At 40.4% G+C, this 27,752-nt stretch overlaps 1 protein-coding gene across 1 annotated transcript in view; it reads left to right on the top strand.

The window, feature by feature from the left end:
* Positions 1 to 10,061, top strand: part of DNAJC12 (DnaJ heat shock protein family (Hsp40) member C12) — a 33,707-nt gene extending 23,646 nt beyond the window's left edge. Inside the window, exons 4-5 of the mRNA XM_004280827.3 lie at positions 3,853 to 4,057; positions 9,499 to 10,061. Coding sequence (XP_004280875.1) covers positions 3,853 to 4,057; positions 9,499 to 9,593 — 300 coding nt within the window. The 3' untranslated portion in view covers positions 9,594 to 10,061. The remainder of the gene's footprint in view (positions 1 to 3,852; positions 4,058 to 9,498) is intronic.
* The last annotated feature ends 17,691 nt before the right edge of the window (positions 10,062 to 27,752 follow it).

Raw genomic sequence — 27,752 nt, 5'->3', positions numbered from 1 at the left:
CCGGGAAGATCCCACATGCTGCGAAGCGGTTGCGCCCGTGAGCCATGGCCGCTGAGCCTGTGCTCCGCAACGGGTCAGGCCACAACAGTGACAGGCCCGCGTACCGCAAAAAAAAAAAAAAAAAAAAAGTTGATACATTGTATACAGGCCACCTAGCTGACCTGTGATACATACATCTAACGTTTTCAGCTCTTGATACACTGTACACAGGCCACCTAGCTGACCTGTGATACACACATCTAACGTTTTCAGCTCTTTTCACTAACTTTCTCAATATCTTTTCCCCTCCACAAACGAAGCCACTGGCCAGCCTCCTCTATTCCGCTCACATGTAAAAAACCCAAGAAACTAAGCAAACAAAACAACAAACCAAACCAAGCAGATTATATTTTACACTAGCTGAGGCCATTGCCTCTTTTTAAAATTAACATTTTTATTTTGATATAAAACCTACAGAAAAAAATGCTTAAAACCTGCATTTACAGTTTAGCAAGTGGCTGTGAAGTGTATACTCTGTATACACCACCCCTCACCCCAACACACATATTACTGGCACCGAGAAGCTCCCTCCTTATATTGATATATTTTGGCAACCATAACTCAATCTAATTTTTAAACTCTAGTTGTACATGTGTATAATCTTGTCATAGAAAATTTAGAGCACACCAAAAAATAAAAAGAAAGAAAAGAAAAAATAACTTCACAATGCTGCCATGCAAAGATAACCCCATTTGTACTTTGGTACATTTCCTTCCAGTGTTTTCTGTCCTTCATTTGTTAGTGTGAGAGCCGGTTACACTGAATGGTGGCAGTAACTGCTTTATGGGGTCTTTTTTTGGGGAAGAGGATTCAGGATGATGCTCCTTTGCAGTTGGGGAGAGATAGGTTGAATGTGGGAAGAAGTGAGTTTTCAGGTTGGATCAGGGCAGAAGGCTTGAATATACTTAAGGTTTTAGGCTGTGTACAGGCTATATTGCCCTCCAGTCTGTATATTTTATGTATATGTATCTATCTATATAGTTATATATCTATATTTGAATATATCTTTCCAGCTTTTAATTTAGTTGAGATCATGCTATTTGTGATCATATTGGCTATTATTTATAAACACCATGTCATTAACATTTCCCAATTCTCTTAAAAAACGATGATGAACAGATTTATTTAAAAGAGTCCAAGAAGGCATTTTACCCCTTTGTACTTTCTTTGTACCCCTTTCTTCATGGTGAGGTACTTCTCCTGGCTCCTGCCTGTGTGCACAGTGTTAATGCTCCTGAGACAGGTCGTAAGAAATTGTGGTATCTCTCTAAGCTCTTTAAGGTGCTAGTGATCTCTGCCCCTTCCCCGCCACCTCCCACTTCCCACCTCCCTCCACCCCACGTAGCGAACTTGGCCAAATACACACATAATGGGCCACCGCCTGCCTACCTTGATTTGTTTAAACTAGCAAATAAAGTGGTGCTGTGGGGAGAAGCTGGCAACCGCAGTATTTTGAGATAGTTCAGACCTCAGTGTGCTAAAGATGAAAAGCCCGATGCCCCTTGCAACATGGGGCACGTGTGTAGCAGAGGCAGTGGCCCCTGCCATGGTTTGTGGCACAGTTTTTTTTTTTTTTTGTGGCACAGTTTTTAAATGTCACAACTTCTGAGCTTATTCGCTAAGCCTTGGACTTTAGAAAAATCAATGTTTTATTTGGTTTGGTTTCTTTGCTTTGCTTTTATTGTTTTTTTTTGCAGCACAGGAAAAGAATATCCTGGATATTAGGAGGATAATATATTCTGGGTTTTAAAGTTGCCCAAATATGTGGCTTATGGGTTTTTCTTGGGTTTCTGACCAACAGAGGTAGTATGTTACTGTTCAGCAGTGCTTCAGAAATAGCATCCCACAATATCCAGATGAGGTTTCAAGAAACAGTTATGTTTATTATTTTGGTTGATGTCAGGGCTAATTATTCTACTTGAAATATTCTTGACACAGCAAACTCTCACTCTTTCTTACTCTGTATTCATCTATTTGTCTTTTCATTTATCTACCCATCCATCCAATTTTAAACATTTTAATAGGAAACACAGGGAGTTTCCTGACGGTCCAGTGGTTACGAGTGGTGCTTTCACTGTTGTGGCCCAGGTTCAATCCCTGGTCAGGGAACTAAGATTCTGCAAGCCGCACAGTGCAGCCAAAAAAAAAAAAAAAGACAAAGGAAATACATATACAGGACACACGTGAAAAAGGTACAAAAGGATGTACGGGGAAAAGTAATTGTCTTGTGCTTTTGTTCCATTTTGAAGATCCATTTTTCATTTTTTCCTCACTCCTGACACTACCATCAGAAGCCAGAGCTAGGCTGGAAAAATTACGCCATTAAGTTACTTGGCAAAGGACCACCACCCAAGTATATTGGACGCAGTTCTAGGATGTCAGGTTTCTGGGGGGTGTTTTCAAGTGTTTTGGATATTGTGTTTGTCTAAAAATATAAAAGTTTTACCAGAAGTTAGTGGGCAATGCCCAACACTTGATTTATGGTCCCTGATTTTTTAAAATTGTAAATTAAAAAAATATAATAAAACAACACTTTTGTTAAAAAAAATCAAAATAGTACAATAGGATATGTAATAAAAAGTGAGTCCATCCTTATTCCAGACTCCAGTTCTACTCCCCTCTCTCAGAAAGCCACCATTGCAGTTTCTTGTGTTTCCTTCCAGAAACCTTCCACACAGTATACACATACACATTCATATTATTATTAAAAAATGGAAAGATATTTAGAAAGTTCTCATTATTTTGATGATAACTGGACTTTAAGTGAATCCACTTAAAATTAGGACAAATATTTCACAGTAAATATTGATTGACTTTCTGCTTTGTGCCATGAGTTTTCTTAAAGAGAAGATGTATAACCCAGAATTCTAATATTTGCCAACTCTTCATTGATCATGGCTGGATGGAAGGTCACAATAGTAGAGTGGGGATAGTAGTTACAACAGTAGTTAGGTTTAATCTCTGGCATGGCTCAAGGTACACAGCCCAATTGTCTGTTTTTTGATAGTAAAATATGCAGAAAACTTACCATTTTAACCATTTTAAAGTGTACATTTCAGTGGCATTAAGTACCTTCCCAATGTTGTTTACCCATCATCACTATCTAGTTCCAGAACTTTTTCATCACCCCAAAAGGAAACCCTGTACCTGTTAGCAATCACTCCCTATTCCCCTCTCTCCAGCTTCTGGTAATCACTAATCTGCTTTCTATCTGTATGGATTTGTCTATTCTGGAATTATACAATATGTGCATTTTATTTCTGGCTTCTTTTACTAAGCATAGTGTTTTCAAGGTTTATCCACTTTGTAGTACTTTCCTCCTTTTTTATGGCCAAATAATATTCCATTGTATGAATATGCCACATTTTTGTTTATTCATTCACGAATTGATGGACATTTGGATTGTTTCCACCTTTTGGCTCTTGTGACTAGTGCTGCTATGAACACTTGAGTTTAAGTTTTTCTTTGAACACTTGTTTTCAATTCTTTTGTGTCTAGGAATTGAATTACTGGGTCATATGGTAATTTTATGCCTAATTTTCTAAGAAAACATCTCATTCTTGGAATCTCTCTGATGCTGGTCCCTTTGCTTTCTACCAGGATATGGATTTCTCCTTATATCATTAGTTTTCCAAATCAGTGAGGATTAATTGATTAACATCTGAATTAATTAATATCTGGCTAATAGTCAAGTCTAACATTTTGTTAATCAGCACTATACTAGTAGGTTAGGTGTTACCACATATTGAACTTTAAATATAGAAACTATATAATATTGATTTTATATTATACATCTGCTTTCAATTAATGTAGTCAATGCACTGGGCTACCAGAGGTAAAAAAGATCTGATGTTGGAAGAATCTGACCAGACTCATACCGATAAAATTGAAAATGAGGAACGGAATGAGCAAAAAGAGATAAAGAATGAGGAGTTCGGTCCAACCACAGAGAAAATGGAGCAAAAAGAATCCAAATCCATGGAGAAGTCATTCTCCTCACAAAATCCAGATTCTCCAGGTAAGTCATGTCATGTAGCTTTGCAGAACAGAGAAGATGTGAAATTAAAAGGCTCGTTTTATATTGTATTTATTCTCAACCTTTCCAGCTACATAGTAGTGCCAAATATAAGGGCTGGTTTAGCACCTTAAAAGATACTTACCTAGCATTGACACAGAAACTAGAAGATATATTCCTTAATACATGCCTTGCAAGGGAAAACTTGAGACATTTCTGGGATCGTCATCTGCTTTACTAAAACAGTACTAGCTAACATGTGTTGGGAATTTACTACGTGTAGTTCTTTACATATTTTACTTTACATCTATTATCTTGTTTAATATTAATTTATTTAATCCTCATTACAAGTTTGTGAAGTTGGTACCAATATTATAAATTTATTTATTTGTTTTTATTTTTGGCTGTGTTGGGTCTTCGGTGCTGTGCGTGGGCCCTCTCCAGTTGCGGCCAGTGGTGGCCACTCTTCGTTGTGGTGAGCGGGCCCCTCACTGCGGTGGCCTCTCTTGTTGCGGAGCACGGGCTCCAGGCGTGCGGGCCTCAGCAGTTGTGGCACACAGGTTCTAGAGCGCAGGCTCTGTAGCCATAGTGCACGGGCCCAGTTGCTCCATGGCATGTGGGATTTTCCTGGGCCAGGGATCAAACTCATGTCCCCTGCATTGGCAGGCAGACTCCCAACCACTGCACCAGCAGGGAAGCCCAGGTTGGTACCAATATTATTCTCATTGTATAGATGAGAAAACTGAAGCCTAGAGAGGTTGAATAATTTTCTCAAGGTCATCCAGCTTGTATGTGGCAGGGAAGAGGTCTGAACTGAGGCAGTTTGGTTGCAGAGTCTGCATTCTAAGGCATTGCACTATTCTGAGAAGATACCTTACCTGTAAGTAGATTTATAGACATCTGACCCATGTATATATCCATTGAAGCAGGGTATTACAGAGGTTAAACTCTCGGCTCCCCAGCTATACTACCTGGGTTCATATCCTAGCTCTACCATTTATTATCTGTATTACTGGGTAAAAGTTACTTAACTTCTCTACACTTCAGTTTTCTCATCTACAAAAGAGAGATCAGAATGGTACCTTCTCATAAAGTTACCATGAGGATTAAATGAGACGATCCATGCAAAATGCTTAGCACAGTGATTTGCCTACAGCAGGCCCTGGATAATTGTTAGCTGTTGTTATCATTTCTTTGTCTATCTGGCCATCCCACTGTATTTATCTTGTACAGGTGTGTTATGTACACACACGTTAACTGTCCTCCAAATTCTTGATTCTCATGGTTGTGATACAACACCCCACTAGAATTTAGCCTTTAAGTAAAAGGTTCCTGAATGTTCTCGAACACTTCTTACAAAAAAGAAGATAATTCGATAGTTTGTGGTGAACTATAGTCTTTCTAGAGACAGTCACTTCAAAACTCTCTCTGGGGAGAACTTTTACATGCTCACTACTTGTTGGGAATAAAGATTCTTAGAGCTTCCTTCAGGTGCCTCTGCTGGTTACCCAAGAGATCCTTTCATAGAGCCTGCAGTTGACTGCATCAGCCGCATAACTGGCAGTGGTTATAATATAACAAACCAATCAAAGCAGAAGCTCGAATGTCCTCAAAACAGTGTTTTAGGCAAACATACACATACAAACACCCACCCACAGGCATTCACAGGCAAACACGTGAATGTTACTCCATTTAGCCTTGGAATGTTCAGATCTGGGCTTCCGGAACGCTTGGGGCCTCCCTGTGACTATATGTTTCAGATTCAGACCTATTCTGAGTTCACCAGAGTTGAGGGGGTTGATCACGTCAGATTCTCACACTGAGGCCCCACTTAAATCCCTTTCATAAGATTCTATAAAATTCTCTTTCTTTTCAAAAAGTTATTTAGATATTTAAAAACCCCAAAGTAATATGAGCTGATCATTAAAAATTCAAAGAATCACATATAGACAACAATTTAGTGTCTACCCTAGTCTCATCCTTCTCTGCTTCTACTTCCTGAAGTAACCAATGCAGATGCCCAGGTGTGTCTCCTTCCATAGCCTTTGTTTGTCTATGCTAACAAAGGCATGTATAAGCATATGTTCGTTTGTGAGGGCTTTACAAATAAAGAATGGGGTTATACTGTGCACATTCCTCTCTGTTATACAGTAGCTAAGAGCACAGACTCTGGAACCAGAGCCTAGCTTTTCCCACTGATGAGTTGTGTGACCTTGGGCAAGTGAGATAACCTCTCTGTATTTGCATTTTCTTATCTCTATATATTAGTTAAAATGTTTGTGTCTACCTCTACCTTGTAAAGTCCTTTTTTTTTTTTTTGGCTGCGCTGGATCTTTGTTGCTGCGCGTGGGCTTTCTCTGGTTGCAGTGCGGGGGCTTCTCATTGTGGTGTCTTCTCTTGTTGTAGAGCACAGCCTCTAGGCATGCTGGCTTCAGTAGTTGTGGTGTGTGGGCTTCAGTAGTTGTGGCTCACGGGCTCTAGAGCGCAGGCTCAGTAGTTGTGGCGCATGGGATTAGTTGCTTGGCGGCATGTGGGGTCTTCCCGGACCAGGAATCAAACCTGTGTGCCCTGCATTGGCAGGCGGATTCTTAACCACTGCGCCACCAGGGAAGCCTTTTTTTTTTTTTTGTAAGGTCTTTTTGAGAAGTAAATAACATATGTAAAATATTTAGACCTGGTACATGGCCATTGCTTTTTTTTTTTTTTTTTTTGCGGTATGTAGGCCTTTCACTGCTGTGGTCTCTCCCGTTGTGGAGCACAGGCTCCGGACACGCAGGCTCAGCGGCCATGGCTCATGGGCCCAGCCTCTCCGTGGCACGTGGGATCTTCTCAGACCGGGGCACGAACCCGTGTCCCCTGCATCGGCAGGCGGACTCTCAACCACTGTGCCACCAGGGAAGCCTGGCCATTGCTTTTTTAATGCTAGCTTTTATTACTATGGGACTCCTCCTTAGACCCTTATATTTAGAATGAACTCATCAGAATGAACAACTGATAAATATTCCACAGTGTAGATATATTGTAATTTACTCAGAACAAATTGTGATGCCAGTTTTGATACCCTCACATTGTGAAATGTATTCTCTTACTGTGGTTGAGGAATGAAGCAGAGGGGATGAGAGGAGGGAGGATCACTGTTTTGAAAGCTGTTGTTGGAGAATAAGAATTACGCAATTTTGCTGAAAGCTGCATTTACCAGTATTTTCTTAATGTTGTTTAAGAGATTATTGGCTGTTCTGAGTAGTGCCTTAAAGTTGGGGTTTCATATGCCAAAGCACAGTTGCCTGATTATTTATAATTTCATTTGACTGCAGTGTAAATTTTTATAACATCAGCATTTAAGAAATATTATTCATGTCAGCTTTACCAAGCCCTGAGTGGCTTCCCACATAACTTTTCAGCATTTTTGTTAATTTCCTCAAGCAGTGCTTGATATTTACTTTGAAGTTTGCCTTTTGATGCCTCTTCTGTGATGAGCTTCTATTAAATAGTCCCCATGATTTTCTGATTCTTCATTGCAACCAGGAAAATAAGGAGCATGGCATCTGAAAACCCATGTGCGAGACAATCTTACTTTTACTTTCTTTTCATTTAAATATGCAATAAATGTGCCTTCTGATGAATACAATTCTAGAATCAAACATCCTGGAGTAAAATAAAAACGAATGTAGCAGATGCTGTTGATGTGCTAACATATCCTCTGGGCATTGCCAACCCTACGGCTCCCACCAGAGTGCTTTCTCCGGCAGTGGGTCCGGCTTGGCAGCAGTGAGCGGGCAGTTAAGTACCAGGGAGTAAACACGCTCTGGGTGTAGCCATCAGATGATAATGAATGGGAGTGGGAGGCTAAATTCCCCAGCGCCTTCACCCCTCAAGTGGAATAACTCTCAGGGGTCTTTACAAACTTGGTTCCTTTCCCTACCAGGGTCTCCTGGGATCAACTCCCCAAGTTAGCCACTTGAATTCAAGTTCTTGTCTGGGATCTACTTCTAGGTGGACCCAAACTCGAAAACATCTTTTCAAACTACAGAAATAACATGTATTTAGTGTAGAAATGTGAGAAAATATGGTCAAGCAAAAGGAAGAAAATACAATAACTTGTAGTCTTACCACTTAGGGAAATATGTATTATTGTTATTTTGGTATATTTTAAGATATGTTAGTACACCTAAAATGAAAAGGATATTACTGTACATATTTTGTGTGTGTGTTTCAATTACAGGTTGTCAGAAACAATTTCCTTTTTGCTTTTTCCCCAAATGGCAATTCTTTAGATTTTTTTCTCTGATAGTTCTAAAGAAAGTGCAGATCCTATTTTCCTGGGATAATCACTGTCAACTATTCTGTGTATATTTTTCCTACTACATATTTAGATAATATTTCAAATATCGATGGAGGCATATTTAATATATTATTCTGTAAACTGCTTTTTCATCAGCAATATTATAAAAGTAAAAAATGATACAAGGCATACTTGTTCATCGCAGAAAAATAAGAAAATACAGATAAACAAAAAAAGAGTATAAAAAATGAAAATCATATCTATTCCAACTCTTCAGGAATAGTTACTGTTAACATTTAGGGGTAATTACTTAGAGACTTAAAAAAATTTTATATAAATACCCATGTAAATATGAATTTATGAATGAGATCATGCTGTCTAAACTGTTTCGTAACTACCAGTTACTTAGCAATATGTTACGAACCTTTTCCTATGATGATAAATATTAAAACATTGTTAACGACTATATCAAAGCCTTTTAACCAATTTTCTATTACTGAAGATTTAGACTATTTCTTTATTTTTTAAACATTTACAAATGGTATCATAATAAACATCCTTAGAGTTAAGCCCTTGAGCACATCATGATTATTTCATTGGGATAAATTTCTAGAAGTAGAATTATTGGCTTAAAGGTTTATACATTTTAATGAGTTTGATAAATATTGCCAAATTGCCTGCTAGAAGTTTTGCCAGTTTACACTTCCTCCAGTAGAGAATGAAAATGACCTTTTCTCTAATTTTCCACAAAGTTGTTTATTAGAATTAAAAAAAAAATCTTACTACTGTGGAATAAATTATTTGTATTTCCAGGGATCCTTTCCATTGACCTGCTACTTTTGACAGCTGTTTGAAAGTAGTTTCTAATTTGCTTGCAGATGAATTGTCAAAATTCCCACCACTGGAAGTATCTATAAATATCTTTTTATTAATAAGCATTTAAACACATAAGGCCCTCTCATCCATACAAACCAATTCCTGTTCATAAGGATTCAATAGTCTGCTTATCCATTTCTGTAAGATATTAATAATTCATACCAAAGACTTACCCTTACACTTCACTTATTGCAATGAAATCTAATCAACAAGCTGTTTTACTATTATAAATAAGCTTGACTTTTCCTACCTCTGATTTTAAAATATTCTCTTCTCTCTTCTACAGGTTTTTCAGATGTGAACTGTTGGCACCTTCGTTTCCGCTGGTCTGGGGATGCTCCTTCAGAACTCCTGAGGAAATTCAGAAACTATGAAATATGAAATGTCCCTGCTCCACAGGGGGGAGAGGGAGAGGGAGGGAGGGAGAGAGACAAAGAGAGAGAGAGAGAGAGATCATTCCCTGCGCTGCCAACATACAGCCTTTTTCAAATCTTAAAAATGTCATGTTTGTGAATTGCTGAGTACAAATTAATTCCTCCATCCTTGATCCTGTTCTCTCAATATGTTTTCTAAACAAGAAAATTTTCAGACTAGTTTCTTTCAATATTTGAGTAAATTACGGCTCTTAGATCCAGAGTAGATTGTATTATGTGCGTTTTCCTGTTAATGTTATTTATAGAAATCCATTAAAAATCGATCTCTATATTTAAATATTTCATTGATATACCATGATCTTTATGAGTGCTAGATGTACAAGAAATGTTTTCTGACTCTGGATTTAAAATGAAATGTGAAATTACTTGTCTAAACTCCATTGAATAAAATAAATAATTTTCCCAAACTTCATAATGAATTTATAATTCAACTGTATTTTGAAAATAATTTGAATAAGTATTTCTACTTCAATCTTAATAATTATAAATTTAAAAGGTTATTATTCATTTGAGAAAATGTCTTTACAAGATTTATTATATAGCAGGTGATAAACTTATAAACTATGTTCTAACTATGAAAATGGGCCTGTTACATAACACATCCTTTTTAGGTTGGAATTACTAGGTTTGCCATGTGTAGTCTATGGTTATTTTTTGTTTGGAAACAAGTGAATGAAAAATTAAGAAGAAAGATGATTTTAGAGCAGGGGTTCCTTGGTCAAAACAGAGTTTTCACTGGTCTACAGCAAAATGAAAAAAATACAAATATAGGAAGTTTTTTTTTAAAAAATAAATCTATTTATTTATTTATTTATTGGCTGCGTTGGGTCTTCGTTGCTGTGCGTGGGCTTTCTCTAGTTGCGGCGAGCGTGGGCTACTCTGTTGTGGTGTGCAGGCTTCTCATTGAGGTGGCTTCTTTTGTTGCAGAGCACGGGCTTTAGGAGTGCAGGCGTCAGTAGTTGTGGCGTATGGGCTTAGTTGCTCCACGGCATGTGGGATCTTCCCGGACCAGGGCTCGAACTCGTGTCCCCTGCACTGGCAGGCGGATTCTCAACCACTGTGCCACCAGTGAAGTCCCAGGAAGTTTCTTTAAAAAGCAAAATTATTCAAAAATTATGTCCTTCCTACCTTTGTGGTTTAAAATGTGCTTTTTTAAAAATTTTATTTATTTATTTATTTTTGGCTGTGTTGGGTCTTTGTTGCTGTGCGCGGGCTTTCTTTAGTTGCAGTGAGCGGTGGCTACTCTTTGTTGTGGTGCACAGGCTTCTCATTGCGGTGGCCTCTCTTGTTGCAGAGCACGGGCTCTAGGCATGTGGGCTTCAGTAGTTGTGGCTTGTGGGCTGAGTAGTTGTGGCTCATGGGCTCTAGAGCATAGGCTCAGTACTTGGGGCATATGGGCTTAGTTGCTCCACGGCATGTGGGATCTTCCCGGACCAGGGCTCGAACTCGTGTCCCCTGCATTGGCAGGCAGATTCTTAACCTCTGCACCACCAGGGAAGTCCCTTTTTTTTTTTAAAGAACCTATTTATTTATTTATTTTTGGCTTTGTCGGGTCTTCATTGCTGCATGTGGGCTTTCTCTAGTTGTAGCGAGCAGGGGCTACTCTTCATTGCAGTGCGTGTGCTTCTCATTGTGGTGGCTTCTCTTGTTGCAGAGCACACGCTCTAGGTGCACGGGCTTCAGTAGTTGTGGCACATGGGCTCAGCAGTTGTGGCTCACGGGCTCTAGAGCACAGGCCCAGTAGTTGTGGCGCACGAGCTTAGTTGCCCCGCGGCATGTGGGATCTTCCTGGACCAGGGCTCGAACCTGTGTTCCCTGCACTGGCAGGCAGATTCTTAACCACTTCGCCACCAGGGAAGTCCCCCAAAATGTGCTTCCTTTTATGAAATAGTATCATAGTAGATTGTATTGGTTTGTTGGGCTGCCATAACAAAATACCACAGACTGGGTGCCTTAAACAATATTTCTCATGGTTGTGGAGGCTAGAAGTCCAAGATCAAGGTGTGTGCATATTTGGTTTCTTTTGAGGCCTCTCTCCTTGCTTTGCAGATGGCCACTTTTTCCTCACAAAGTCCTTTCTTCTTATAAGGACATCAGTCACATTGGATTAGGCCCCCACCCTAAAAGGCTCCTTTAACTTCATCTCTTTAAAGACCTTATCTCCAAATAAGGTTACATTCTGAGGTACTGGGAGTTGGGACTTCAATAAATGAATTTTGGGGGAACACAATTCAGTCCATAAAATAGATGAAACCTTTTTTTTTTTTTTTAACAAATACAACCCTGTATTGGTTCCCTTAATATTATTATTATTATTATTATTTTTGCGGTATGCGGGCTTCTCACTGTTGTGGCCTCTCCCGTTGAGGAGCACAGGCTCCGGACGCGCAGGCTCAGCGGCCATGGCTCACGGGCCTAGCCGCTCCGCGGCATGTGGGATCTTCCCAGACCAGGGCATGAACCCATGTCCCCTGCATCGGCAGGCAGACTCTCAACCACTGCACCACCAGGGAAGGCCCCCTTAATATTATTTGAAGTTCTGCTGTTTTGTCAAATCCAAAAGTCAGGGCCAGACATTTAGAGAATTCTTCTACCACCATTTTACTACTTCAGTAAAATGGGATTTGTTACTATATCTGCAAATTTTATTTCAAAGATAGAAAGTAAATGCAAAAGAGATAGCACATTAAATGAATAAAATGAGCTTTAGGACTACAGTTGCCTGTCATAATGCCTGCCTGACCCAAGAGGGCACTCAAATAAATGCCAGATTGAATAAGTGAATTTTTCAATCTAAGAATCAAGGTTTTAATTTTTTTCTCTTCTTTTCCCCAGTCTGTCTGATTTACAGCACTGATGACTTCTAATGACTTGTCAAGGGGAAAAACACTCCCACTCCCATGATCTGCTCTGCTTTTGTCGCAGACATATTTGCCAATTGTTGACAAGACTGAGCGCTTGCTCTTGTTTACTTTCCTCTCCCATGATGTTTGAAGCCTCCACATAAGAAATGAGAAATAGTGTCACTTGAATAGGGGTTTCTGATGGGTCAGGCTTGTGCTAAGCACTTTATTTGCTTGATCCTGTCTAACTTAGTAGACCTTTCATTCTTAAATACTCTCCTGAACTCAAAGTTTAAAAAGGGAGGGGACTGTGCTTTGATAAATAGTGTTTCTCTTTGAATGAAAAGAAAGAAGAAAACTGGACTTTTCTTAAGTAATTTGTTTGAATGCTCCAGTGTGTCCAGCACAACCACAATTGTATGTATGTGTAATAGCACATTTTCAAAGCCATTTATTTTTGGATTATGGCTTGACTTCATGGCATAGCAAACTGATTATGAAAAGATAATTTTATATAAAGGTGATTAAGCTCTTGAGTCAGCTCTAAATGGTAAAGATAATTAGTTTCTCTCATATTTGATATTGAATGAATGAATGAAGCATATATTTCTTGAGAACATTATTATGTGATATATATCGTACCAGTGTTTGTGTAGGATATTAAAAAATGCTTAAGTCAAGTTTATGCTCTCAAGTAGTTGATAATTTAGTGAAATAAGACAGGTATCTGAATATCTTATAGTTTAAAAGGAGCACTTTGCATTAGTTTAAGTACGTAATGTGCTTAGAACATGCTGGGCACATGGTAAGCACTATATGTACTAGTTACTATTCTTATGTGTTAAACCTTGTGATAATCAATTAACAGAATTGTGGCCTCCCTCCCTCCTCCATCCCTTTCCTCCAGTTCTCCATCTCAGAGGCATTGTTTCTTGCCTATCCTTCCATAGATATCCTGTGCTTTACACACGTACATGTGTTTCTGTTCTTTTCTTTACCCAAATGGGAACAGTACCCTGCTGCGCATCACCCATTTATTCAGTTACTATGTACTGGAGATTTTTCCATTTTTAATATGGAAGTGCTACCTTGTTCTTTTTATCTGCTACATGGCTTTCCATTGTGTGGATGAACCATAATTTACTTAATTTGTCTTCTATTGAAGCCTTTCCAGGTTATTTACAGGCATTTTTTTTTCAAACACAAATAGCAATGTAGTGAATAGCTTTACACACAGTATTCTTATATATGAAGTATACCTGTAAGATAAATATCTCTTACTGGAATGAATCAGAGAGCATGTATGTACATTTAGAATTTGATTATCATATTCTTAAGCAAACAACAGATGCAATTTGGCAAGTTTCAGAGATCTTAGGGCCATTGGATTGGAAAACCCAGAAAACAGTGTGCGTTCATTGGGATTCTTGTCTTTAGTCTTTTTTACTCTAGGATAGACTCCGTTGAGTGGCTCAGTTTGAAGCACTATGCTTATGGAAAAATTTACCCAGCTGGCCCCCCACTGCCGTCTTCCCAGGAAGTGCCCAAGATATAAAGCAATAATAAAATCAGAGTATACTTTTCTTCTGGTACCTTCCACAGAGACAGGACGAGATCAGGGTGTTTTTTCAGTGTTATGGCTTCTTGTCTTCTGGGTGTCCCGAAATGTTGAAACACAATTCTAAAACATTTTTTGCGTTTTTAAGTTAAGGGCAACTCAGTAGAGCAACTCTGGAAACCCAGGCAGAATTCACAATTTCCTATGATCCCAAACAGTTTCCAGTCTCCCATGGACACATACCAGCCTATCAAAAACATGTCCTGGGCTTCCCTGGTGGCGCAGTGGTTGAGAGTCCGCCTGCCGATGCAGGGGACACGGGTTCGTGCCCCGGTCTGGGAAGATCCCACATGCCGCGGAGCGGCTGGGCCCGTGAGCCATGGCCGCTGAGCCTGCACATCTGGAGCCTGTGCTCCACAACGGGAGAGGCCACAACAGTGAGAGGCCCGCGTACCGCAAAAAAAAAAACCAAAAAAAACCCATGTCCTTTGACGAGCAAATTAGAAATGCAAAAAAGACTTTGCAGATATTTCTTGTAAAGAGAGGGCTGCATCAGGGGAAGATAAGGTTGTTTTCCCGCTTGTGAATTTTCATATCCTTTCCGTGCCCAGATCTGATGGTGGTTACAAGATCAATCACAGCAGCAAGTGTCAATGACTAATGCAGTTCTTGAGAGGGGTCTTTAATTTCCTGGAGGCAAACACCATCACCCGCCACGTCCACATCACAGACGAGAAGATGCCAGGGCTACTGGGGAGTCAGTGATGGAAGAAATTACAAAACTGATGCAATTACTGAGAAAATGATGAAATGTCTCACAAAGAAAGGCTTCAATTTCCTTCAATTTCAGGTTTTGTGATATGCATCAGTGTGGCTGTGTCTCTAGTATTATTCTCAGCTCCCTGTGTCTTCTTACCCTCATGGTGGGAGAACATTTTGTAACAGGAAGATCATCCTCACCCTTTCTCCTCCCACCCTGGCTCTTTCATTTCTCCCAATGTTTTTTGCTATGATGATTTCTTTTATTAATTAGCAGCCAAGAGTAAATGTTTTCACAGTGGAATCTAGGTTAGGTTTATGGAGAACTAGATCTTTTTCTGTTTTTTTTTTTTTTCTTTCAGTTCTAACTGATGGTGGGATTTAGGGCAAATCACTTGAATTCTCTGATTCACTTTCTTGTACCTGTGGCTGAAATTAAGAATCTTCTCTTCATAGAACATAGGCTCTTGGCTCAGGACCAGGTCCAGAGTTGGCCTGTTTAGGGCCTTGGGTGGGAGCCAGGAGAGCATGGAAACTGATAAGGAGTATGTAGTCCAGAAGTAGAAGTCAAGGGTTAGTGACAACAGAGAAGGCAGAGAAAGCAGACGTGTATTTTCCCATCATTCTTTCTAATAACTCTTCCTTTCTTACTGTTCTTTTAAGTAAAAGGGCTGAGATAGAAAACGAGAGATTACAGTTAAGTATGTATACCTAGATGCACAGCCTTAAACACCTCAATTATCTTTTTTACATTCAGCTGAGTTCGATATCATTCTTGATAGCATCCCGCCTCTGACGACAATGGCGATTTGTTTTCGGAGTATAGTACAATATTTAAATACTTTCCAGCTTGTTAGACTATCAGGGGAGGCTCTAAAACAGGGATAATAAATAATAACAACAACAACAACTCCTACCTTTACCAGTTTCCAAAGGATTTTCTCATGTATCTTGTTGTCCAAAGCATTTTCTCATGTATCTTGTTGTCTTGTTGTCACAACTAACTCCATTTTCTTGAGGAATTTGTACCTTTTGCTACATCCTAAAACCCACAATAGAATGGAAAACAGATTTTAAAATTTAATTAAAAAAACCCACTTTTTTTAAACCAGTGTTCTCAATCTTGGAATCCACCTGGGGAACATGAAACCCCTGATACCTGGGTCCCAAACCCAGAGGTTCTGATTTAATTGGCCTCTGTGTCAATCCCAAGGGCGTTGGGTTTTCACAGCTCCAGGTAACACTAAAGTGCCATGTGGTTGAGGACCACGTGGCTTAAACAAATAGGTTATACGTGAAACGGTTAACGTCTTGATGTCTCTACCTGTATACAGGAGACCAGAGCTCTCCCTTCCGTGCCACCAGTTATTTCTGGGGCTCCCCACGGCCCCAGAAGAACTTCATTTGGGCTCCCAAACAGGTCTATGAGTGGCAGCCACCGCCGTGCCTTCGCCAGGGTTCTCTCTGGCTCTCATCTCCAGCCCACGAGGCCGCTTGGAGCGCCCCCTGCTGCCGCTGACGGGCGCTGAGCGTCTGTCGGCGGGAAGAAAGGCCTCCTCCGGGTCCTGTTTCCGAGGCTGGTTCTCACGGTTTTTAACAGTTCCCCAGCGGCTAGGACTCGCCCCCTAACCCAGTGGTCAAAGATCCTGACTTCCCGGCTTGACTGGGAGCACCCACCTACCTCTCTCCTCCCGTCTACCTCCTCTCTCACTTTGGCCTCACCCCAACGCCTTTCTTCTGCCAACTGGGGACGGGTTGGAGGGGCGGGGCTGCGGAGGAACGCATGGACTGATGACGCACAGGATTCTGGGGGTTGAGTGTGTGGAGGGGGGTGATGTGTCTCCACCAGTAGCGACTAGCTAAAAGTGCTGTTTTAGGAATTCCATCTGTGTTAAAGCAATAGAAATGTGGTATAGAGACGTTAAGAAATAGAAGCCCAGCAGTGTGGGCTCTGAGGTCCCGCGGATGTGTCGCTTGCTTCAACAGTGTTTGGACTGAACCGACCCGGTGACGCGCCTTGCTCCAGGCCCCAACCACCCTCTAAACTTTTTTCAAGTTGCAACCTTCAGAATCAGCCCTCAGCTATCCTCGGCCACCGGGATTGGCCAACACCATTTTTTGAGCTTAACTCTTTATTATTGATCAACCATGAGTGCCCATATTCTTCAGAATTATTCCGCGGAGGCAGAGGCTGTCGTCAACCGCCTGGTCAACATGCATCTGCGTGCCTCCTACACCTACCTCTCTCTGGGCTTCTATTTCCACCTCCACCATGTGGCTCTGGAGGGCGTGGGACACCTTTTACAGGAATTGGCTGAGGAGAAGCGCGAGGTGTCAAGCCTCTCTTGGAAATACAAAACTAGTGCGGCTGCCGCAAGCCCTTCCAGGATGTGTAGAAGCCATCTCAAGATGAATGGGGTAAAACCCAGGACGCTATGGAAGCTACCATACTCATGGTCTGCCCGCGCAGACTTCCACCTCTGTGACTTCTTGGAGAGCAGCCTCCTAGATGGGCAAGTGAAACTCATCAAGAAGATGGCAGCCACCTGACCAGCCTCTGCAGGGTGGCTGGTCCCCAGGCGGGGCTAGGCGAGTATCTCTTCCAAAGACTCACCCTCAAGCACCACTAGGAGCCTCCGAAGCCCAGCGGCCTTTGAGGAGTCCCTCTGGTGTCAGGGCTTCTCTCTGAAGCCCCTCTCTGCAACCACTAGACAGCTTTTTAAACACCCTGCAGCCCTCTCCCAAGCCTTCGACCAAATGGAAACAATAAAGCTTTTTTGGGGGGAGGGGAAGAAGCCCACGTGAAGGTCGTTTACCAGATAATACTTAAAGTGAAATGATTAGCTATGTGGCCTCAGGCAAGTCCTTTACTTCTACTTCTCAGAACCCATTTCCTGCCTTGTAAAATGAGGAGATGTGAAACAAAAGCAGGAAAATTGGGACTCAAAAGCAGACTGCTCCGGATTTGATTCTTCTCTTCTGGTTTAAATTCAAGGAATTAGGGAGTCTTTGCATCAAGGCAAGGACAGTACACTGGCAGACATCCATGGTGACATCTTCCATGGTGTGAAGTGTGTGGTTAAGAAGGTGGCTCTGGAGACAGCAATTACCATCAGGGTAACCTTAGGTAAGTTCATTAATCTCCCTGTGCCTCAGTTTCCTCATCAGTAAAATGGGATAGTAACTACCTTTATTAAAGGACACAAATATTAACTATTAATAGTAACGATTGGGAAAGAAAATCAGAGGGTGAATAAAAAGATTTTTTTCCAACAGCATCCCATTCTCTAAAATGGTACTCCAGCATCACCCAGGTGCTTGTTACAAATTATTGGACCCCACCCCAAACCTACTCAATCAGAAACTATGAGGGGCAAGGCCCAGGAATCTGTTTTGGAATCTTTCTGGAATCTCTAGGGGAGTCTTATACATGCTAAAGTTTGAGCAGCACCGTTCTAGAATCTTCCTCCCCAAAGTGTGGTCCAAACCCCAGAATCATCAGCATCTCCTGGGAATTTGTTAGACATTCAGAATCTTGGGCCTCACTCTGGATGTGCTAAATTGTAATCTGTGTCTTAACAAGATCCCCAGGTATTTCTATGTACGTTAAATCTTGAGAAGCACTGCCCTAGAACTGCATCTTTAATTTAGTAGCCACTAGCCATGTGTGGCTATTAAAATTAAAACTAAATTAATTAAAATGAAATAACATTAGAAATTCAGTTCTTCAGTCACACTAACCGTATTTCAAGAGCTCAAGAGTCACATGTGGCTAGTGGTTACAGTATTGGACACTGCAGATTACAGAACATTTCTACCATCTCAGAAGGTTCTATTGGACAGTACAGCTCTAGAATAGTTATTACTATAATTATTTTTTTGTGACCACAGAGCATCTAGATGAAGTAGATTACCTGGGACAAGGTTGATAGACTCTAATGTTTAAATGAGCCAAGCAGGCGAAGTAAGTGAATGAAGTAGACCAGTTATAAGAGAATCAAAAGCACGAGGGCAATGGTAAGTGGCCAGTGATACTCCATATCCATGCTGGGACGACAACTGGGAGTGCTGGTGACTGTGGTAATCTGAGAAAAGCATGTTTAGATACAGCCAATGTTACCATGGAGGAGGCTAAGCCCAGCCTAGGATAGATTGTTCTATTTTTGTTTAAGAAGCTAGACATCTGGATTTTTATGTGATTCTTAAATTTTGATTACTAAGTCAAAATTTAAAAAATGCTGTGCTAGCCAAGGAAACACTCATGAAAGCCTCCTTTGGCCTTGATGTTGTGACCTTGAAATCAAGCTGTCTAGTTCTGCCTTGCAAGGTCAGTTGTTTGCCTTGTGTATGTCCTCCTTTCTTGCCTCTGTTTCTTCTTTCTTCTCTTCTTTTGATCTTTTCTTTGCTTTCCCTTCCCTTTTTTCTTTTCTCTCTCCTCCTTTAATTTTTTTTTCATTCAGTAAGCATTTATTGAATGCTGTCTTTGTGCCAGGCATGGTGCTAGAGACTCAGGATACAAAGATGAATCAACATTGCCAGTCCACTCAAAGAGCCCACAGTTTCGTGGGAGACTCAGCTATGAGCATAGATAATGAGAGTGCAATTTGAGGAGTGTTGTAGTAGAGGTATGTCCAAAGCCTTATGGAGTGGTAAATAATGGAGTAAGCCAACTTTGAGGGGAAGGGATCAGAGAGGTCTTCACACATGTGGGATATCTGAGCTGAGTGTTGAAGGATGTGCAGGAGTTTTCCAGGTTGAAGGGCTGGGATAGAAGTGGGAGAGGGTATTTTTAGTGGAAGAAACAGCTTGGAGGCTTGACAGTACTTTGTGTGTTTAGCAAGAAAATTTCTGGGTGGCTGATGTGTAAAGTATTATATATAAAGTGATTTACTAGACCTCCTTGTTCTTAAAAGTTTGTCTGCTAGCCACTCTCTGCCACTATTTGAGCCACTTCCTCCTACCCCCCGGGCTCCTTTCACCCCAGCCTTGTACCCCTGAATCTACAACCTGCTTCTAGAACCTCACCCTCCACCTTTCCCCTCCCCTGCTGTCTTTCTACTCCCTTCTCCCTCCTGCCAACATCTTTCTCCATCCACTTAAAATTCAGAGTGCCCTTTACATATTCAAAACCATCTGGTGCTCAACCAACCAGAGGGAGAATAAAGATGCTGAGATTGTTAATCCATTTAAATGTCAATGACTCTGAGGTTTTTATTTGGATCCTGATTAAACAAAGTGTTAGAAACCTAAGACATTTTTTTTGAAGTATAGTTGATTTACGATGTTGAGTTAATTTCTGCTGTATAGAAAATTGACTCAATTATACACATATATATATATATGTTCTTTTTTATATTCTTTTCCATTATGGCTTATCTCAGGATATTGAATATAGTTCTCTGTGCTGTACAGTAGGACCTTGTTGCTTATCCAACCTGAGACAATTTATGAGATGATTGGAAATTTGAACACTAACTGGATATTAATGATTGACATTTTTAGGTGTAATAATGGTATTGTGGTCATGTTAAAATGAAAGTCTTAATCTTTAGAGATGCATCGGATATTTATAGATGAATTGATATGAAGTCTGGGATTTGCTTCAAAATTACATAGGAGTGAGGGGAATTGAGGTACAGATGAAACAAGATTGTCTATGAATTGGTTATTGTTGAACCTGGGTGATAGGTACATAAGGGTTCATTATATTAGACTCTCTAATTCTCTGTATGCTTGCATATATATAATATTCAAAATACTCCATGCTATTTGTTGAATTGTGTCTTTCAAAAAGATATGCTGAAGTCCTAACTCCTGGTACCTCTGAATGTGACCTTATTTGGAAATAGGGTCTTTTCAAATGTAATCAAGTTAAGATGAGGTTATTAGGGTGGGCCCTAATCCAGTATGACTGGTGTTTTTATAAGAAGGGGGAAATTTAAACAGTCAACTAATATTTGACAAGGGAACCAAGAATACTCAACAGGGAAAGGATAGTCTTATCTATTGAAATAAATCGTGTTGGGAAAACTAGCTAACCACATGCAGAATACAGTTGGACCTCTATTTTATACTGCTTAAACGATTAATTTAAAATGGATTAAAGACTAAAACATAAGACCTGAAACCATAAAACTCCTAGGAGAAAACATAGGTGGTAAGCTCCTTGACATTAGTCTTGGCAATAATTTTTTGAATATGACACCAAAAGAACAAGCAACAAAAGCAAATATTAGTAAGTGGGACAACAACAAACTTAAAAGCTTATGCACAGCAAAAGAAACAATCAACAAGATTAAAAGGCAACCTATGGAGTGGGTGAAAAATATTTGTAAATAATATACCTGATAAGGGGTTAATATCCAAAATATATAAAAAATTCATACAACTCAACAGCAGAAAACCAAATAATTCCATTAAAAAATGGTCAGATGACCAGAATAGACATTTTTCCAAAGAAGACATAAAGATGGCCAACCGGTACATGAAAAGATGCTCAGCATCCCTAATCATCAGGGAAATGCAAATCAAAACCACAACGAGATACCACCTTACACCTCTTAGAATGAGTATCATCAAAAAACAAACAAAACCCCGAGATAACAAGTGTTGGTGAAGATGCAGAGAAAAGGGAACGCTTGTGCACTGTAAATGGAATGCAAATTTGTGCAGCCACTATGGAAAACAGTATGGGGTTCCTCAAAAAATTAAAAATAGAACTGCTATATAATCTAGCAAGCTCACTTCTGGGTATATATCCAAAGGAAACGAAAACAGGATCTTGAAGAGATATCTGCACTCCCATGTTCATTACCCATTTATTCATAATAGCCAAGATGTGGAAACAATCTAAGTGTCTGTCAACAGATGAATGGATAAAGTAGATGTGGTATATATACACAGTGGAATACTATTCAGCCACGAGAAAGAATGAAGTCCTGTCATTTGTGTCAACATGGATGCATCTTGAGGGCATTATGCTAAGCGAAATAAATCAGCGGAAGACAAATGCTGTATGGTATCACTTTTACATGGAACCCCCGAAAGCCAAAAATCATAGAACAGAGAATAGAACAGTGGTTTACCAGGATAGGGGAAATAGGGAAATGTTGGTCAAAGGGTACAAACTTCCAGCTATACGACAAATAAGTTCTGAGGACCCAAGGTATAGCGTGGTGATTATAGTTAATAATACTGTATTATATACTTGAAAGTATACAAAAGTAGATCTCAAATGTTCTCACCACAGAAAAGAAATGGCAAGTATGTGAGGCAATGGAGGTATCAATGTTAGCTAATGGTGTGGTTGTAATCATTTTGCAGCATATAAGTGTATCAAATCAACATGTTGTACACCTTAAACTTTCATAGTGTTATATGTCAGTTGTATATCACTGAAGGTGGAATAAAACAGGAAGGGGGGAATTTGGACAGAGACACACAGGGGAAGTTCCATGTGACTGGCGGAGGCAGAGACTAGAGTGGTTAGATGCCAAGAAACCCAAGGATTGATGGCTACCGCCAGACTAGTAAGAGGCGAGGAAGGATTCTCCTCTTGAGTCTTCACAGGGAGCATGATCCTAACAAGACCTTGATTTCTGGCCTCCGGAACTGTGGGGCAATAAATGTTTGTTGGTCAAGTTACCCAGTTTGTGGTTCTTTGTTTTAGCAGCCCTAGGAAACTAATGTACTCCATAATAAAAAGTTAAAATAGTAACTACATAACTTAAACTCTTCTTTTCTTCTTTGCTTCCTCTTCTGCCACATCATAATCTAAACATCTTCAGATAGGTCCATCTTGGACATGATATTCTGTTACTTTGAATAAGGACAATGACAGAGAACTGAAAATCTAAATAAGAGGGAGAGGTTGAGGTAGAAGTAAGGAAGGTGGGATTAGAAGAAGACAAATGCATAAACCACCGCACAAAACTACACAGCCCCACAAGACCCCTAGAATTTCCTGAATAAGCCAAGGTCCTCTGGGCCTCTGTTAGTTCCTTCCTGGGGTCACAGACTTGGCTTTTGATCTTGGATCTGCCATTTTCTAACTCAGAGACATTGGGCAAGCCATTCAATACAAAAGATTTATTTTCTCCTCAGTAAAGTGAGGGGGTTGGGTTACACCAGGAAGCCTTCCTTGCTTGCCCTGCGTTGGCTCAGGTGCTCCTACATCATCTGAACCAATCTGTGCCTACTGTAGCGTGCATCACCTGCTTGTTATTGGTTACTGTCTATCGCTACTACAAGATTGTGAACTTCTTGAAACAGGACCTGTCTTGTTCACCACTGGATCCCCTCACTGAGTCCCTGACCTCATGCACAGTAGACCAACAAAAGTAGCTTGGTACAACGACACTGTATTTGTGATAATCTTATACAAATCTATGATAAAAATTCTCTTTCAGAGAGCTAGAGAAAAAGCCATTTGTTTGCATGTAACCTTTAACTCTTTACTCTGAGTTCTGCTAGGGACTGATCTTCTATTTGGCAGTCAGTCTCTGAGAGCCTCCCTCCCCACCGGGGCTTCCAACTCACTGAGCTCTGACATTGCTTGTGCATTTGGTACAATGCCCAAAACTGTGCTGAGGACAACTAAAGTGCTTGCCCAGGGTAGATTTTTTTTTTTAAAATTTTTGGTTATGCTGGGTGTTGCTACATGCAGGATTTCTCTAGTTGCGGCGAGCAGGGGCTACTCTTCGTTGCAGTGCGCGGGCTTCTCATTGCGGTGGCTTCTTTTGTTGCGGAGCACGGGCTCTAGGCGCGCAGGCTCAGTAGTTGTGGTACACGGGCTTAGTTGCTCCGTGGCATGTTGGATCTTCCCGGACCAGGGATTGAACCCGCGTCCCCTGCATTGGCAGGCAGATTCTTAACCACTGCGCCACCAGGGTAGATATCTTTTGGGTTGAAGTTTTGTGCTTTTCAATGATGAGAGTTAAGCCTTACAACTAGTTTCAGAGAGGAAACAAGAAAGTGACACAGTACTGTAGGTGTTTAACAAGGGCTTGGAAAGAAGGACGTTTGTTTGCTTAAGGGAAGACATCAGAACTGCAGATATGCACGTATTGTTGAAGCCCTGAAGAAAAATGAGTCAGGGAGAGCACTTCAAACACAGGCAGGTTGGTTTCTGCAATGAGTATCAAATGAGATCTTTCTTTAGGAGTGGTTTCATTTCAGGATAAAGGGGAATTTCACAGTGCACAGTTACTGTGTGAAAAATGTGTAATCTGGTTTCTAGCAATTTTGGCAGAGTGGTAGATACGTCAAGACTTTGGCATTTTGGTGAACTAGTTTTACAAAAAGTGTGGCTATTTCTTTATAAGGTGATTTCTAAGATCTTTTCTATTCTAAATTTCTGTGCATCTCTGAGTAGAATTTTTTTCTATTCTATTTTCAAAATTATCCAAAGTAAGTTCTATCTAAGCTAAAAATTGATGGAAGGTATGACAAGAAAGTGTTAAGACTTTTCTTCCATCAATATATTCACATGGTTCCCTTAAAAAAAGTTCTTAAAATCTGCAAGCTTGTGTCACCATTCCTCAGATGGCCACAAGATGGCAGCCTTGGGCTAGTAGTAGGAGAAAGGTTCCCCCCCCCCCCCCAAAAAAAGCACTTGTTAGTTGCTGTGATATTGCAAAAAGAATCCAGATCTGGTTGTTTCTTTGCCTCTGCACCTCTACAGTGTGGTCGGCTGGTATCCTTGTCCACCACAGACATTTCATGAATAAAACCTAGAAGAAATCTTAAGCAATCCAGCAATTCTGAAAGTTGCTCAGGCCAGTATGCTGATGTCAATGCTGTGTGGAAGAGAAACACTTTGTTCACAAAGGGAGTGTGTGTGTGTGTGTGTGTGTGTGTGTGTGTGCGCGCGCGCGCGTGTGCGCACGCCAAGGACCACTGGTTATCTGAAACTTTGTGGTCATAGGTAGGATTGATGCAGAAGCTTAGAGATACATTTTAGCATGTTAGGAAATAGGGTGTAGGGAGGAGTAATACTGAAAATATAATTAAATATCACCAAATGATGTTAATAATGAATTAAGTGTCACTGTGTGGTAACCTTCAACAGGATAGGGACAGGTTGTTTTGTTGACCACTGAATCCCTTGAATATAAAAAAGTTGCCACACTTTGACTACCTTCTCCACCCAATTCTGGTCTTATTTGAACTGTTTCCTCCACAATGACACTTTTGGAGAATGGACCCAGAAGGACCTCTTACTGGACTACATTCCCCCTCCTCCCCATTTCCAGACTCTTTTCTGCCTCTATCTTGACTATTTTCAGTACAGATACACTTCCTATCCCAAGGATCTGTACCAGTGTTTTATTTACAGAGTGTGGTCTTTAGACACCCCTGCATCTCAATCATTTAAAAAAGTGTAGATTCCTGGGCTCACCTCATATTTATTGAATCTGAATCTCCAACATTGAGGTGCAGGGATTGTGTTTTTACTGATCTGTCATAGGTGATTCTTCTAATGTTTGAGAATCTCTGACATAAAAAGAACCCCTCACTGCCCTGGATTTTGGTGGGTCAAGGAAGATACTTCCTCAAATAGCCTGTAAAGTAAGGAAAGAGAGAAGATGATGATGATTGATTATGATGATGGTCTATACCATAATAGACCCACATGTATCTCAGAATCAGTCAGTCAAGGCCAGCTATCCCCCAATATCTCCCAGGAGAGATGCTGGATCATCATATTGCCAATAAAACCAGAAAGTAACATGATTAATTACTGCAGTCATTCAGGCTGAATTTAGTTTTGCAAAAAAAGTTCTTTTAAACGGTGGAACACAGGGCAAGGAGGATACTAGGGCAGGGATGGATAAATCTTATAATCTAATAGAGTTACCCCAAAGGTAGATGTTAAGACGATAACCCTTAGCTTGAAATTCATTAGCCTCTATCCTTTGAAATTGCTGTCTTTTCACCATGACGCTCAACTGTTTTCAGTAGGGATTCCCCTAAGGGTCAATTTCAGCAGCAGTTTTAGGGACCAGTAGCTGATTCACTAGAAAGCCAGAAATTGGGCAGCAAGTACAACTAGTAAACAAATGTATGGTAAAACATAGAAACTGTAATAGTAATCAAAGAAAAACAGATCAAATAAAAATGAGGAGTGTGCTTACCTGTTAAATTAGCAAAATAAAAGTTGCAAGTGAAAATATTCAATGTATATAAGGGTTTTGTGATTCCAGCTGTCTTATGCATTATTGGTGGCACTATACATTGGCACAGCTCTTTAGCAATGCAGTTTAGGAATATGTATTTAGAGACACAAAAATGTTCATATTCTTTGCCTCAATATTCTCATTCTTGGAGATGTAGATCCTAAAGAAATAACATAAAACATGGAAAAAAGCTTATATCTCAGAGATGTACATCACATCATTACTTAACATTATTGTTTAGCAAAAACAAAAAAGAAAGCAGCCTCAGTGTGCAACAATTGCTTCGTGAAATTTGATGTAGTTACCGTTTAGTTTGTTAGAGAGACATTAAAAATCATGATTATGAAGAAAAGAGCAAAAACCTTATGAAATAATTTTAATGAAAAATATAAAATATACTATATATGATTGTTAAAAAAAGAGGCAACAGGCCACAAATTGAGTCACCTGTGCTAAGCCTACATCATCAAACTGAAACTTAATACCTAACCTAGTTGCAGATTCAATCTCTCCCCAGAATGTAGTTTTAACTAGTCAGTTCGGAATTCTCTGGTCAGCAAGAATGAGGTAATCTGCCACATAACCCTTTTCCATCCCCCAAAGGAAGATGAGGTCGTCTACTCTCTTCTCATCCCTTCCCCCTTTGCCTATAAAAACCTTCCATTTTGTACAGCTCCTCAGAGCTCCTTTCTACTTGCTAGATGAGGTGCTGCCCAATTCATGAATTGTGCAATAAAGCCAATTAAATCTTTAAAATCTACTCAGTTGAATTTTGTTTTTTAATACTGTATTATTTCCTGTGTATCTGTCTGTGTTTGAAATAGTGATTTAATTTTAAATGCAACTATGTATTAAACTATATACACATAGAACAGGAAAGAAATAGATAAAGTGATAAAGTTGGTGTGTTAAGGTGCTCAGTTATGAATAATTATTTTTATTTTCTGTTTTCCAAGTTTTATGTAAGGCAGGGTCCTGGCTATCTCCATTTCCCCTTTCAGACCCACTCTCTGTCCTGTTTTCAGCTGCAGAGACTGATCAGTGGCGTTTGGCCAATGGGGAGGCCCAGTCAGAGAGTAGAGGGAGGGAGAAGAGTGAGCAGGTCCAGCCCTCTCCCTGCAGGATCACCGTGCACGACTCCTCTGGAGCAGCCCTCTCCTCAGAACTCTCTTCTGGGTTCCGGTGGCCACTCCGCCTCCTTATAAAAGGCACAACGTGAGAACTGTGAGTTTCAGTTTTACCTGGGGACTTACTGAGGACTACAGCCTGGGGGACAACCTCTCAGAGAGCTCTGAGGAGCTGCTCTGAAGAGGTAAGGGGAGAGGCCAGTATATATGTGATTTTGGCTAAGGAGTAGGGACAACTCAGCACACATCTCAGTAGAAGGTTGCTGCTAGTCATGGGGAACAGATATTCAGTTAATTATTTTTGTGCTTTTCTAAGTATGGGAAGATGCAAGAATCCGGGTTCATAAAATTTTTTCCTGAAATATAACTATCTAAGGGCCTGTTTTGCCTGTTTTCCCAAAGCACAGAGTGCCTCATCCTGTCCTGAGTCCTGAATTCCTTTCAGGGTGTCCTTGTAGGTCAGTGACTGCAGTGGCTACTGACTTAATCCTTGTAGAACGGGATGGCAAGGGACATTCTTTGTTTGCACCACTTTGCTGTCCCTTGTGGGTTTTCTATACCCTCTCCATACCTTTGAAAATTGTCTTTTTTACTAAACCCATATAGAATTGCCATAAATTGAGTGTGCCTTCTGTTTCTTGC

Source organism: Orcinus orca, chromosome 14 (assembly GCF_937001465.1).
Source record: "Orcinus orca chromosome 14, mOrcOrc1.1, whole genome shotgun sequence".
Lineage (NCBI taxonomy): Eukaryota > Metazoa > Chordata > Mammalia > Artiodactyla > Delphinidae > Orcinus > Orcinus orca.
The sequence above is the reverse complement of the archived record's forward strand: the minus strand, read 5'-3'. Positions and strand labels throughout refer to the sequence as shown.